The 16,045-nt window shown below is 46.0% G+C and overlaps 1 protein-coding gene and 2 long non-coding RNA genes across 5 annotated transcripts in view; all 3 read left to right on the forward strand.

Annotated features, from left to right (window-relative positions):
• The window catches only part of LOC135909359 (uncharacterized), a 146,242-nt gene that overhangs the window by 105,160 nt on the left and 25,037 nt on the right, over positions 1-16,045 (forward strand). For all 3 annotated transcript variants that reach the window (XM_070532579.1, XM_070532580.1, XM_070532578.1), the window contains one exon: positions 2,106-2,215. In XM_070532579.1, coding sequence (XP_070388680.1) covers positions 2,106-2,215 — 110 coding nt within the window. The remainder of the gene's footprint in view (positions 1-2,105; positions 2,216-16,045) is intronic.
• LOC135909382 (uncharacterized) lies at positions 5,950-7,422 on the forward strand. The gene is made up of 2 exons (XR_010566704.2): positions 5,950-6,048; positions 6,113-7,422. It is a non-coding gene; the product is annotated as an uncharacterized lncRNA (long non-coding RNA).
• On the forward strand, positions 9,018-12,315 carry LOC135909381 (uncharacterized). The gene is made up of 5 exons (XR_010566703.2): positions 9,018-9,295; positions 10,338-10,485; positions 10,588-10,668; positions 10,744-10,803; positions 11,316-12,315. It is a non-coding gene; the product is annotated as an uncharacterized lncRNA (long non-coding RNA).

Raw genomic sequence — 16,045 nt, forward strand, 5'->3', positions numbered from 1 at the left:
GCCAATATAATGCAGCCTCTCCACAACCTTCTCTTGGGCCTCAAGACACTGAATACTCACGTGCCTTGCAACGACACCACTTGCAGCGCGTTTAGAGGCATCAAAGGAGCCATTGCCGGCGTGACGCTCCTCGTCCGCCCAAATGCGACGCCTCAACATCAGTCACGGTTGACGCATCGGACACCGCTGCCTGCACAGTCTTGCCGCAATTCGTTGCTGGGGCTTGGCAGTCAATCGCCTTCTTTTCTAAGAAGCTTGCGTCCTCTGAGCGCCGCTACAGCACCTTCGGCCGAGAGCTCCTCGCCATCTACTTGGCTGTGGAGCACTTTCGACATTTTCTCGCGGTACGCTCCTGTCATGCCTTTACGGACCATAAACTACTGATGTCCACCCTAGGGTCCAGCACCACCTCCTACGCGCCCAATCTAACGCCGTTGCAGACGCACTTTCTCGAGCTGCCATTCATGCAGTGGACCATGGCAAACCGGCCAACGACTTTACGGCCATGGCTGCCACCCAGAGTTTCGATTCCGAGCTACAGTTGCTTCACGCGAGCGGCACCTCTCGGGAGTTTGCAGATAAATAGCGCCCTGACAGCGACGTGCCCCTCGTTTGTGATACGCTAGTCAGTCAGTCGGTCGGTCCATCGGTCAGTCAGTCAAAGAGCTTTATTGAAGTCCTGAGGAGTTTGAAGCCGTTGGACATCCCACGCGGGGAACTCCTCCGGCCGAAACCGTAGGCGACACCCAAGTCAGGACGAGAACGTGGTGACGCTCCGCCAGTTCTTGGGCCCTCTGGACGGCCTTGAGTTGGAGTTTGAGGTCCGGGCTTTTGACGGCTTCTTCCCATTCGGGCTCACTGGAGAGAGGGCCCTTTGGCAACGCGGTACATTGCCACAGCATGTGCGAGAGTGTGCAATGATGTTCTGGGCAGTCTGGGCAATTTGCCGGGATTTCTGAGTTGTAGCGGCTTAGTAGGCCTCGTGACGAATACGAGTCCGTTTGTAGCATTCGAAAGGCGGCCGCCTGCGCGCGTTGAGTTTGGCGTGTGGTAGCGGAAATTTGGTTCTGCCTTTCCGATAGTGGGATGTGATTTCTTGGTAAGTGAGCAGCGGGACATGAAACTGAATGTGCAGCCCCTCGGAGGCCGAGGGACCGTCGCGGTGGGCAAGTTCTCGCGCACGGTCGTGGGCTGTTTCATTGAGGTTAGCTCTCTGCGGGTGAATGTCTTTCCCCATGTGAGCGGGGAACCAGGAGAGGCACCGTTTGCTCTCTTTTGAGCTCGCTAGTAGTATACGCGCTGCTTCTTTAAATACGCTGCCGCATTCGTAGGCCCGAATTGCAGCACGCGAGTCCGTGAAGGCATAAGTAAATGTGGGGTCTGCCATTGCGATGGGTACGGCTATTTGTTCTGCTTTGGCGCTGGTGCTAATCTACCAATTTAGCTTGACTTAGTATTTGTCTTTAGTGTCCCTTTAAATGAAACGAGAAAAAAAAACTCCTACGTACTTGTCTGTAATTACACATGAATATGTGTTCTTCTTATTCTTTCTATTAACCTCATTATGCATGCCGGGACAGGAAGCACCGCTCGTGGTACAGCATGTAATAATACTCTTGTGATGTAGAAGGGTGACATATACTAAAGCGGTCTCCACACTTTCGTAGTTTCACGAACGCTAGCCAATTGGTACTTAACGTAGCTCCAAATAACAGCAATTGTCAGGAAAGAGCCAACAGTCTACGAAAGATAACGGTGCGTTCCACGCGAATGGAGCTTATTGATAGGCGCCGTTGATGCTAGTGCGATGACATTAATTCTGATAAATAAATCATATCTGATCAAATGTAATTTATCCTTTTTTTTATGAATTGAAACAATGGTAAGAGACCCACGTGAAGGCTGTCGAAGACGTCGAGAATCGAGATATAACAGCAAATAAAAGAAAGCTCTAGTTTTCTGTAGATACTTATTGCACTAAAGAAAGCGCAATGTACAAAATGAAGGATGTCCGTACGTTGCCAGCGTCGCCCACCGTAACCATGAATTAACATCGTGCACAGTATTTCGATGAGACAAGGTGACCCTTGTTTCCCGTTTTCCAGCAACTACGAGTGGCACTGAAGAACGCGCAGAAAGCGGTGACGTTCCTTGGCGTTTGGATACGGACGTCGCAAGAGGCAACGAATTTTGTCGGCGCCATCGGGAACAGCAGGTGACTCTTCAATATTCGTCGATATTTTCGCTTCTCGTAGCGGATGAAAGCTGAAAATTATATTTAAAAAATGTCGCAATTTCGCCCCGAAACACGAAGCTTTGATAGCGATATCAATGCATTCAACAACCACACGGAGTAAAGTTCGTAGATTTAGCGGGTGCATAAATTGTAGTAAACATTCGGTTACTGATTAAGTTAACGAGTATGGTGACACACAACAGATTTCACTCAATGATCGCGAACACTCGCTGTCACAACGTTGGCGTGATGAGGAGCGCAAACTGAGGGTAGGCCTACGGAGTGAGGCCTAGCGGCTGGGGCGCGGAGCGCCGCAGAGAGAACGACATGCGTGTTCGAGTACCAAACGACGACTCCGTGCTTTATTCAGCCAGCAGAGAGGTGGAGGCCACACTGCGTGGCACACTGCCAACAAACTTGACCAAATGTCATACAACATTCAGTGCGTTGTGGTGCAATTGTGATCAGAAAATTTGAAAGCGAAACTGAAGATACCACTCGAAAGCTACGTGCTGTCTCTCATGCACTCGAGCGTTTCGTTGAACTTGAGATTGCGCTATACCTCGGCACAAGGCGCACGGGACGGCAGCGCGCATGAAGGGACCGGCCTAACTCGGATCGCTCAATCTTTTTTGCACCCACCGAAGGTTGCGTCCAAGGTTACCTCCGAAGGTTACATGTGCGCTCAAGCACGCGGACGGCCATGCGCAGCCAGGGCCAAAGGAGGATACGTGGAGAAGTGCATTCATTTGCGCCCCTTTGAGGACTCTTCATCGCCTTACTGCGCTATTCCGCGCGCTGAACTCTCCAGCGCCCATGCGGGCATTTAATTACGTGAATCTCAACATTGGATGCACGGGAGGACTCCGTGCATCAAGCCACCACATCTTCACTCTCGAGCGTTTCATTTCCTTCGCACCCACAGTGTACGCAGCGCGGGGCACGAACATATCACACTTTTGGAGTGCATACTCATGGCAATGCTCATGGCAATGCGGATAAACGGCACAAGGCGTCAACGCTGATGCTGACGGTGAACATTCGCCTTGAGCGTCCATACAATGGATATCGCAATACAAAGTAAAGAAGAAGAGAAAGGTCACGTGCGCAGCAGGTGTGTTTTGAAGCGTTGCTGCGCAATTTCGTTTCCCGCTTTGTTTATTTATTGATTTGATAAATTCTTGGGAACCGGAACGAAGTACGGAAGCCAAATTGCGCTGCATAATTCTGACTAAACACATCGGAAGGAAACCCCATCAACACGCCGCGGCGGATTAGTGGCTATGGTGTTGCGCTGCTAAGCATGAGGTCGAGGGACCAAATCCCGGCCGTGGCGGCCGCATTTTGATGGAGCACTCCAGCGATGGACACTACGGGCGCATTTCTACCGTTGCCGTCGCCATGATCTTCCGTATAAAGCCCAAATGCGATGACGTCGTCACCGCGCGCCGTATCCAGCACGTACAAGTAAAAGCGTGCAAGGGTGACTCGACGATAGCTGCTCACGCTTGATGACGGTTCACCCTACCACGCCAATGATGGCGTTCTACTCCGGCGGCTGCTACGTATGGCGCGGCGGCACAGATCCTATATTGAAAGCGATCTGCGATGGGAGAGTCTAGGTGGGCCGAGGGCTCTTAGCGCAGTCTGGGCTGCGTTCTCGCCGCTTAGTTCCCGTTCAAGCCAGAGGCAGCACGAAAGTCAATTTGCTCGCTGCTGATGTCGCGCTTGCTCACGCCAGCGTTTTCACGGCGAGTTTGCACGGTCATCAGGTGAGATGTGTTCATGTTTGCTTGTGTGCTCATGACACCATGCTTGTTAATTTAGTTAGTAAGCGAATGTCTATCAGCGTATACGGCTCATAAAACTGCCATCCTTAATCCGTATCGTTTTTTTGGCATTGTATGAGAGAAACTAAACGACATCAGCTATGCTATACTGCCACTCTGACGAGAATTAATCATTTTTTAATGGCGAGTATCATATTCGTGCTACGAGCTAGCGCAATAAAACAAATTAGCTGCATTTTTACCCCATTTTGTCATCTCGACCGTGGTGCGCGCTAATTTACCAAGATTGAAAAAAGTACAACAAAGGCATTCTCTGTTTTACACACTGCTCGCCGTCGCAGGGAAAGCTCCAGCTCCTGTGTGTTTATGTAAGACTGACACGAAGGATGTGTAAGCGGCATTTAGTTAACGCTGGCAACGGACGCACTCAGCAACATAAATAAGTAGGTGGTCATTGCATTAAGCACGAGATGGAAGTTTTACCTTTCATATCCTGTGCGCTGCAAGTTACAGGTGCTTTATTATTTTTACCCTCGCAGTCAAGAGAAGGCACAATAATTTGCGTATTCACAAGCTCAGTTAGGAACGGCTCAGCATGCTTCTCGTGTGGCTGGGTATGACCATCGCACAATCCTAGCACTTCAAGCGCCATCACATTGCTCAAAAGCAAGACAAAAAATGAAGAGAGGCATTGAAGCGTGTACAGCTGTGTTTCTATACTTGAAATGCTGCTTTCTATTTTCCCGGTCACGAGTACTCGAATGCAGCTCATTCATGTGCATGAAAACCCAAGTAACCACGGATATCCGTGGGACGTCCACCATAAGTCCCAACGTCCATCCATCCGGATATCCAACACGGACGTCCGTGGGACGTACAGGAGAAGTCCATATCCTGTTTGGATGTCCGAAGGACATCCCACCGGGATGTCCATGGGACATCCCATTTTGAACGTCCGCTGGCTGTCCATAAATAGGCATGCCCAGGATATACACTAGTGAGTTATATATAAACTAGCATAAATATATTGCCGGAAATTTTAGTTTGTTCATATTATATTTGTTTATTTTTGTTCTCTATCGGACACAGTTCATTCTTTTTTCAAAGCAAAATAAATATATTTCCAACTTGATATCAATTCTGCCCACTTTAACATCGCAATATTAAAATACGATTTTTTTTTCTATCGGTGGGTCATACTAACAATTTGTAGTTTGCTTTAAAAAAAATGCTTGTGGATGACTAGCAGAATATATAAGCGCCCATTTGAAGCCACTTATTCGACCCAGAGCCAAGCACTCAAGTTATCCCTCATTATGAAAAGTTCCTGATCATAGAGTTTTGGTCCTGACCTCCGAACATGTAGGTTCAGGTTTATCATTGAAACAGGAAGTAAAATACGTTGTTGGGCTAGTTGGTGCATTGTATTAAGAAAAAAACAGCAAAAAAAAAAGACGGACGCAGGAAACATACACAAGACAGGCCTCTTCCAGCCTCTTTCCTGTCTTCTCGTATGTTTCCTGTGTGCGCCTGTTTTTGGCTGGTTTCTTAAAACAGGAAGTTGTCTGCAGTGTTCAATTGTGCATACAATAATATCATTATAGGTAACAAAAACAAATCTCAAAGGCTACGCTTTTGGTGGCTGCGTGCGTTGAAAGCGATTACGAAAGCTATAATGCGTCAGAGCCGCCATGCATTGACAGTAATCTCAAAGGCTATGTTTTTCTGGCGCCGACAGCTTTAGCAGAAACTAAAAACTCGAAAATCAGATACCGAATATTCCCAGAATAAGTAAATATTTCACTGTGTAATAATAGAATATTTTAAAAACCTATTTATGTTTGCGTAGATGCACGTGGAAGTGTTACAGCCTTGGCAAAGCAGAACGCTGCAGTCATCCAATCCAATCCAAGCTCTAGCCATCGTCGCCACGCCATTTTTCATTCTGCGATCGTTTTAAGGGCAGCGGAGCAGCGTTTGTCACCTTCCGTGCCTACCGAAGTCTCCTACTCAGCTACCAAGGTATGACAGCTACATCGATTTCTTTTTTAATTCGTTTGGGTATTGAAATGTGTTTTCTTCACAGGTGCCAGGATGCCTAGACTGCGGGAGAAGCCGCACGCGCGAAAAAGAGCGTCGCTGGAAACAAAGACGATATTCGAGGACTTCGGATCTCGCACCGGCAGCCAGCAGTCAACAGCTCGAGAATTCGCAACTCTAGAACTGTGCAGTGGCGCGCATACCCCGCACGCATGCATTATCATGTGCGTTCGGGCTGTCCCTGCAAACATTTGCACGCCTTGTGATGCTTGTCGCTGCACCGAGGCGACATCGGAAGTTCAGGACGGTGGTTGTGACACTACGCGCACTAAGGACAATGTGCCTTGCTTCCCTGATGGATATACTCTACGTGACGCTTCGGATGGTTCACTTCGCTGTGAGAACGGAACAGGATCCCTTAGGAGAGGTGTACGCACAAGTCAATGCGGGTTTTCTGGTAAGCAGGACCCCGGAGTCTACGTTTGTTTTCGCTACCGCGGACTCTTCATCGGCGCCCTTTGATTCTCCTGGCAAACAGCTTCTCCTGGCTAATGCGCTCATGATCAGAGCTGTAGCCGTCAGTAGCGGCAAGATCGCCTGCTGATCTCTACGAAAATAAAAAGCTCCTTTTAAAAAAGTGAAGAATATATTAGTTGTTTTTATCTACAAGTTTGTTTAATATCGTGAGAATATGGTCACTACGGCCACGGCGGGGACATTGTAAACGAGAGTACGCATTCGATGGCCAAGTGAGTTTTAATAATTGTAAGAACGCACTACGCCACGAGAAAGAGCTATTGTTTAAAGAAAGTGAAGAATATATTGATTGTTCTTCACTAATAGTTCGTTTAGCCACGTCAGAATGTGGAGACATTGGGAACGAGAGTACGCATTTGACGGCAAGTTGACTTACGAGAACGCACTACGTCGCGAATAACATTTAAGCTGCAATACCATTAAGCATGTCCGTGTGGCACCCCGCGAATGACATTAAAGTTTAAGGCATTAGCCAGTTAATGTCATTTTTTGTGCCCGTGTCGCAGAGTGCTAGTGAAGTGATGTAGTCAAAATTAATTCCTTCATGTCATTTCTGTTGCTTTCGCTGCTTAATAATGCTAATTGATGTGTTTTTGCTCTTTCTTTTTATTCCATGCTGCAAACTCAAATGTCAAAGCAGGGTGGGCAATAAGTATTTTTGTTCTGCTGTTCTCTACCTTGTTGTTGTGCTATTGAAATTGCAAGTTTTCTTCTTTATCCGTGTATTTATTTGTTCTTTGAACAGTACGCATATATCTGCTTATTGGTCTTTTTATGTATGTGTATAAGGTGACAATAAACGTTTAATTGTATTTGGAAGTTGGTGTAAGTTCATTTCTTGTTTATTTAAAACAAGAATGCATTCAAGCATTAGACCAATGTAATATATATAATGGTCCGGTGCTTGAATGTGTCCCGGCCACTATTGTCGCTTCAAGGCATGTGTATATCTGGAATATCCCCGGGAAGACACACACACACACACACACACACACACACACACACACACACACACACAACCACACACACACATATATATATATATATATATATATGTGAATAAATATATATATATGAATAAATATATATATATGAATATATATATTTATATATTTATATATATATATATATCCTGAACGTCCCCTGAATGTCCATGCTGGATGTCCGCGTCGGACGTACTACGGATGCCAAAGCGATTACCTTTGGATTTCCCAGGGACGTCCCTCGGACGTACGTCGGACATTCATGGATATCCCACGGACATCCCGAATATCCAGAAAGGACGTCCGTCGGACGTCCTTTCTGGATATTCGGTTATTGGTTATTCGGATATCCGTGGTTACTTGGGAAACAAAGGACGCAACAACCGTCATGTTCGGTGCAGTCTTGTTTATTTGTGGATAACGGGACAATCACTGAGCAAGTTACGAAGTCGACACGCGCACCCGAACGCTGTCTGCTTACCTGTCTTTTGTAGCCAAAACGCAGCTGCGGGTGTGGGTTAACATGCGTGGCCTTACCGTCCTGAAAACGAACCAAGGAGACTGTAAATAATGGAACCGAAAGCTCGCAAACGGTACTTTCATGCTTCTTGCTTCTCTCCCAGGCCCGCAGCGCGGGAAAGCAAAAGGCACATGATCGCATAGTTCGGGACAACAATAGGAAAGCTAGCCTTTCCTGTTAAACCCACTATCCCATAGTGTCGTTTGTCAGGCACCGCAGGAACCTTGCGTACACAGTTGAATGCACCCCACACAAACACAAACGTCTTGTGTCTCCGAGAACGTATATCGCTGGGATGTTGCATGAGCAGCTCCCTCATTCGCTGGTTGCTGGTGCAGTCAACGACGGCACAGTGCCGCTCGTACGAGTAACCATGTCATTTACCGCTCAGCAGATGCGGTAAGAAACCGTCTAAAGCAAACACCTCAGCAGATGCTGCAATAATCCGTATAAGACAGTGCTGGCTGTGCCGTATTTGAAAGTAGATGTAAGCATGAAATGACAACCAGCAATCAGATTGGTTGGAGATGATACTAGCCACAATCTTAAAATAGATGTAAAGCACGTATGCAACGGCACACCCTGCCAGTCCAGACCGCAGAACCCCATACTGTGCACCGGTACATATGTGCACTGCCGAGCTAGAAGAATAAAACCGGCTGCAGGCGGCACGACAGCGCGCGCTGTCCAGCTAGAAGAAGAAAACCGCCCGAACGTGGCACCACGCAGCGTGGCGCCATCTCTCGAGGTGACGCAACACCACCGTTGCGATACTCGCGGACACCTGGCGTTCAAATACAACCCTGTCTCAGCGCAAAAAAAAAAAAGAAACAAATGACAACGAAGTGTATTCGCAACTCCAGCAATTCATGCGACACCTAGCGGCAGTAGGGAGAAACGAAATATGGAGGTCCAGTCGCCGTGTGTGCCGTAGAGGCTGCTGTCGCGGACGGAAGAATGAAGCTGCTAGCAAAGAAAAAGCGAACGGCCAAGCAGTTCTGCTGTGTTCCTCGGTGCGTGCCAGCGAGATGGAAGGACAGCGATATTTCCGTTCACGCACTTCCCTCCGAGTGGAAAGGTTGAAGCCGCAGAACCAGGTGGATCGCTAACCTCCGCATCGGCAAGGCTGTGACGCTTACAGTGACTGTTTGCTCACGGCATTTTGCACGGGATAATTTCTCCTTACCAGGTGAGACACTATTGTGAACTTGTGAACTCGACCCTAATGCATGACCATTGTGCGTGGCCATTATACATGGCGCTGTGTCACCTTATGTAAACACGTTTCGCATTGCGGGCACTGGCGATTGGGCTATGCATTATTTGCTGCATATGTTAGCCGCAACGCGAAATTCGAGCACAGGTTCGAGACCTGTCACAGCGGTTTCTCCGAGGAACGTCTCTTCTGCACTCGTTAACCACATTGGCTGTAATTAGAGCTCATGTTCGACGCTTCACAGCGGTTTCTGCGAGCAACGTCACCTCTGCGCTCGTTGGCTACACCCGGCTGTAACTCGGGAGGCTTTTGATGCCCAGCACGTGCGTCGGAGATTCAAATGTTTACGAATGATGTACTAGCAAGTTCGGGAAGTGTTGAGTGTAAACGTGCCACGTATGTGGCATGCTAAAGCGGAATAAATATCATGCGTGGTGCGGATGAACTTGCAGCACAGGCGCACTGCACGCGGGCACTTCCCAGCGCGACTGATTACGAATTTGCCACTTGCACTTGAGAATCTGCGACGTGCTCAAGAGTGGCCATATGACACTGGTATTTCGCACCGACGGCGAGCCTATCGCGTTCATTGCAGAAGTTTGCCACTTACGCGACAGCCACATGTCAATTTTACACGCGTTTGCTAGTTTCGAGGAAAATTTACGGCGTCCGCCGTCTACTGACGTGTCGCATATGTATGTGCAGTATTAGTACCTAAGCTAGCTTTATCGGTGTCATTAAATCATCCCCAAGTCAGTTGCAAAACTACTCCGGTCATGTGGTGGTGTTTGCACCTGTGTACTTTGCGTTATGAGCAGCTTTCAACTACGTTTTGCAGATGCTACATTCGGTGTACAACGTTGCATAGCCTTGCACACTCAAACCGTGCTTCATTTCCCTGCAAATGTTTTTTTATAAATATTGTGGCCTTGTTTCTGAGGTAAAAAGAAAAAAATTCTGGGTGCAGCCCATATTGAGGCACAATAAAGCATAAACAATTCATTTATTTTTTCAGATGTAGCATGTCAAAGACAGCGGCTGAAAAAAATGCAGTACCAACTGAAAACCTGCCAAGGACGTCATGTTATGGTGAGAACAAGGATGCTCATATGAAAGAGCTTTCACTGGCAAGACTTCGCCGACGTGTGTATCGGTCAGCCAGAGTAAGTTAATTTGACTGCATGGTGCAGCACTTATATGCTTATGGTACATACACCATGTCTACAAGCATGCAATAGATGTCAACACCTTTTAATGCATTACAGAATGAATCAAGCAAAGAAACTGTTGCCTCCCCATTAGAAGCAAAGGTGTTGCCCCATGCACCTGTCAGCATGACCACCATGGTAAATTGGCTGCCTGCAACTTGTGCACACATTGCTTCACCACTAATTCCTTGGGATTAAACTCTGACATTGCAGGACGATCTCCCATCCCCTGACCGCAACAACATGGACCAAATAAGTGACAAAGGAAATATGGTTATTTCTTTTTGTATATGTATGTGTTGTGGTAGCTGTCTTTACCTAGACGGTTGCATGCTTTCTGGATTTACATCGTAAAAGCATTGTAGCACGTGGTGTGTGATGGGTGCACATTAATTGCAACTTGTGCACACATTGCTTAACCACTGGTTTCTTGAACTGAACTCTATCTGACATTGCAAGACGATTTCCCATCCCCTAACAGCATGGACCAAAGCCTTGCAAACACCATAAGGGACAAGGACATAGCAAATATGGCAATTTATTTTTTCTATATATTTGTGATGTGGTAGCTGTCTTTACCTAGCCGGCAGCATGTTTTCTGGATTAACTTCGTGAAAGGATTGTGGTGTGTGATGGGTGCAAATTAACTGATGCAAAAAGCCTGGCTTTCCTACTTCCCACATTGAATTTAATACATTGAAGTGCATTATTGGAATGACAAAAAGAAGCTGCATTTCGCGTCAGATATGTCAGACATTACAACTCTTGCTTTTGTTTTGTGACAGGAATGTGCTTGCCAACCTGGCCTCCAGACATTAATGGCAGAGTACTCAAGAGAAGAAAAAGACGTGGCAAATTTCCTACTAGAAATGGCTTCACGGACACGGCTTACAGAAAGCAAGGCTGCCCAAGTGACATCGGGTACTTTTCCACAGAAGTTTGTGAACACGATAAATAGTAGCAACGTAAATACATTCACAGGCCTGCCATCATTCGATGTTCTGAATGCTCGTGTGACGTGCTACACAAAAATTCATCCACTTTCAGGACGGCACCAGTTATGTGTAAAAACAATTGCATTGACATTGGTGAAATTGAAGCATATTTCCACTGCATTCTTGAGTCACCTTTTTAACTGTTCTCTAACTACATGTAGCAACATAATTGCAGAGACTGCTCAGTTGATGTGTGAAATTTTAAAAGTAACTGTGGCTGTGCCACCAAAAGATGAATTCCAGTGGCACGTTTGCATATTCGGCATTAGGTGATTCACCTGAAGTCGTGCCATGGCTGGCGATATTGCAAGTAGCCTGTATTGCATAGAGGCATTTGTGCGTGTGACCTTGGCTCCATCAAAGCGTGGCGGCCTTGAGAGTAAGTGCGGTCTTCTGTTTGGAAATCCAGCATTTTTTATGCCACTCAGCCACTTCATACTTTTCAGACACGGTCGTTGCCATGTGATCTACATGCTGCACTTGTTTGCATTGGCCAAACCTGCAGACTTCAACTTCAACACACTTTTTGTAAATTAGCAATGCACATTCTTTTGCAACTTGTATTCTTCATTGAAGTGCTGATTTACACTACGCATTCTGATGCAAGTTTTCATCTTATGGTATTCCGAGATATTTGCAGTTCAATTATGATCTGTGTGCATAGAGTTGTGGTTATTCTTCAATGGCTGTTTGTTGTCCCTTTCCTTACTTGTATTTTTTCACAAAATAAACCACATGCACTCAATATTTTGTTCACTGTACTTGCCTCATACGTTTTACTCAAGCCCATTTTTGTGGCACTTTTTAGCATATGAGGGTATATCCGGCCAAGCAGAACATGAGAAGTAACATGGAACAGTGTCAAACCCGCATACGATGAGTATTTAAAAAGTTTGGCCACCCGAGTTGAGTACTCTGAAAGAATGGTTTGATTCAAATGACCCCAGCTGGTATATGTACCATAATTTATGCTTCTTCCTAGTTTGTTGAATACAGTGCAAATGGCTGTCCTGGGAAGCATAACTAAACCACTGGTAATACAACATGGGGAGACACTTGTGCAGACTTAACATCAGTGAATGATAATTATTGACCTCCAGAGAGCATATAGAGCTGTCCTTACTATCAACATATCAATAAATGGAAAGTAAGTGACATAAAAGTTTAACATGCACTTAAAGCACTTAACACTTAAAGGGGCACTGAAACACTTCCGACTGATCATAGTTACCTCACTACAAAAGGACACCGCCTGCTGCAAAAATTTTTCGAATCATTGAACTGTAAGCGGAATTAGTAGTTATTGCACTGATGCATTGCTTTCTCCTTTCGCCTCAGCTAGTGTGCTGGAAGCTACACGGTGCATGGCAAGGTAGGAAGGTCCTGGTCAAGTTTTTTTTTTACACATTGCTACTTGTGGTTCAGGCATGTGTGGCACTCTCTAAACGCGAGATGGACGCCTGGAGCTACATCACTTACAGAGACCAATAAATACACACGGCTGTCTGATCGTCCTGCGAACAGAGCTTGTGGTGGTCGTGATATCTATATTATGCGGCATGCCAGTTTCAGGGCACCTTTAAGAAGGGCACTAACAAAGACAACAAAAGTTGGTTTCATGAGTTCTGCCTGAGTCGCCACTGATATCACGCAGTTGCTCGAGCAGAAATTGTGAAACAATAACGTATGAGCCATAGGAAACGAACAGTCATGTCGGCAAAAAAAAAAGAAAAAAAAAGCAGGATATGTATTGTGATAGGTAACCCCAAGCGCCACAGCACAAGGTGAAGCTAAGTTGCAGTTCGGCACATAATAGGATCTCTTCTGCTTACAACTGTGCACGCACATGAACATTTCACTTTACTACGATCTTTGCAATATGAACAGCATTGAAACGCAATGTAGAGATGAAACATTAAAGGGACTGACAACTACACCAAATGTTCCAGGATAAGGTGCCAGGAGAAACAGCCGAGATGTGCTTGCACTTTTGCGACAATCCAGCAGTGCACGAACACGTTGCCTCCAGGATCGATGGGTCCCGGAATGCGTCGGCGATTCTCACCACAATCTCGTGCGGGTCCGCTGTCACGCCGGAGGTTTGCACACACGCGCGACCACTTCTACTTAATTACTCTTTGTACCACTGGTACCGACTAAAACGAGGTGCTCGGCGTCCACTACCCGTTCTCCCCCCACAAAACAGCGCGAATTAACATCGCAGTGCAACAAACTTAAAGTTTTCACCAAGGAAAGCGTACGCGGGGACCTCCGTAAAGCCGCCATACTGCACAGTGTAGCCAGACCGGGTCAGGCTTCGCAGCGCCCCCTAATGTTGATTTGAGTTGCGAATGGTCGCCTGTTTCTGCCCTTTGAACGTCGCCCTACTGATAATGATAAATAAATCTTCAACGTACTGAAACTTACAGCTTGAGTGACATTATGAATAAACATTAGGAAAAACTTGGAAGAAATATTTTATAAGTTATTTGGGCAGGAACTTGCGTATGTAATGCGCTGCTGTAGAATTGGTTGGAAGAGAGAGATCGTTTTTTCATAAGTTTTCACTGGCTGACCGGATGATCTCGATTGAGTGCCCGGACAACGGCTCTGGTTTTTGGCTCAAGAACACTTGAAGGTCACCGACAACGACAGCTGAAAGTATTTCATGCTTAAAACACTGCAATATGCGAACACACACCGCAAATACCGCTAGCACCAGCCACCTGGTGTCGAGAGTAGCGGCGCGGCTGACAATCGCGCTGCGAGGCTATAAAACATCTGGTATAAGCCCACCAAGCGGGAGAACACAGCAACAAAGTTACGAAGAGCTCCATGAAGTCATCCAGTTTTTTAGTTTCGCCCTGTATAGTGGAGCTAGAGTTGCGGAGGGTCAACTCAGAAGTTGTAATGAATCGGGAACACTCAAAATTTAAAACACCCAGTACAGAATGGGATCCCCATTCCGGAATGGAGTTAAAATAGAATGAGCGCACAGTCCCTAACGAAAAATTGTGATTGAAAGCAAGACTAAAGAAACCCGAAAAATTTGAGAGGCTGAACTAGACTGGTGAATGTATAACATTTATCAAGTTTTACTCAAACTGCTCTTTCAGAATTTCCATATAGGCGACTACCTCTGCCACGGCAACTATAAGCAATCCATTATTCTGTACATTCTACACTTCCGATGATCCGGCAGTCTTTGCTCGCTACAATGTTGAAGTGCATTTCAACACAGGTACATTCAGTCACAAGTTATTTTTTAACCTTTTAAGGAGTGGCTACGTTAATTAGGGCCTTAGTTTTGGTGAATTCCTTAACATTTAGCAAAGCAAGTGAGTTGCAATTATTTGATTTAGCGTGAGATGCCGGCCAAGAACGGGCACGTCGCAATCGGTGACTGCCTGCGAAACTGCACGGTTATAAGAAAATCGCATCATATTTTTTTTTTCGAACACTGTGGAGCATCTAGAAGATGCGGCAACAGGCGGTCATATAAGTGCGCTGGAAAGCTATGCCCATTAATATGCAAGTAAATGTGAAACAACAAAAATGCAGACTTCAGCGATTACTTCGGATCTTAACTTAGTTACCACGATAGGAGCATTGTCCTTGAATATCGCGCTGTTTATTTTGCTTGTTTGCTTTTTCCTCAAGTAGCTGCGCTCACACACTCCATTGGAGACGTTGCAAAATTGCTGCATATATCGCTGCACTCTAATAATTAGTTATTCAAAGGTTACACACAACGCCCATTATGGATCAGAGGCCACATAGCGTATACGTGGTCTTGTGGCGAAAAAGAATAGTACCTAACGTTACTTCTTACGTTGTTAGGATCAAAAATTTTTTGTCTGGCTAGGTATACGGAAGCGCGAGTAGTAGATAATTACAGCGAAAGCATTTAATTTGCTGGAATGGAAGGAATGGAATGGATGAGCCCAGTCACTCAAGGAGTGGTCTCACTCTGACCAGAGAATTGAAATTATGGGGATCTCCATTCTGCAGAACGAAGTCAGAATGATTAGAGGGCACCAACTCGCCACTCTGGAATATAGCAGTGAATTTTAAGATAAACAAATTGTTGAAACTTCATCGTTCAGGGAAGCGATGTTGTAGCAATCGCTATTTTTATCCCAATGCCTTCTTGCGTTACGTCAACGCTTCTGTATATGGTTGGTGTGTATGCACGATATTTTACGAATAGTCCAATCAAAAGCTCCCTTTGTGTGGCAGGTGTTTCATTCGTGTTCCCTGTCCTTCTTTCAGGGGCTGTATGGCAAAGCTAATTTGCAAAACGACATTTCATAAAGGCACACTTCCATGCTACGTAAAGCAAATTTGTTTTATAACCTTAAAACGCAAAATCTGACGCAGTGTAATGAGAACCAAACGCAAGTGCTCCTCTTTTTCAAGCTGTAGCAGCATATTTGTCGAATTTGTATTCAATTCATGCCGTTCAGCGATGACAAAATGCCAGTCTCTGTTGAACCCGAACAGCTGACTGGTCGCATCTC

This window comes from Dermacentor albipictus, chromosome 1 (genome assembly GCF_038994185.2).
Source record: "Dermacentor albipictus isolate Rhodes 1998 colony chromosome 1, USDA_Dalb.pri_finalv2, whole genome shotgun sequence".
Classification (NCBI taxonomy): domain Eukaryota; kingdom Metazoa; phylum Arthropoda; class Arachnida; order Ixodida; family Ixodidae; genus Dermacentor; species Dermacentor albipictus.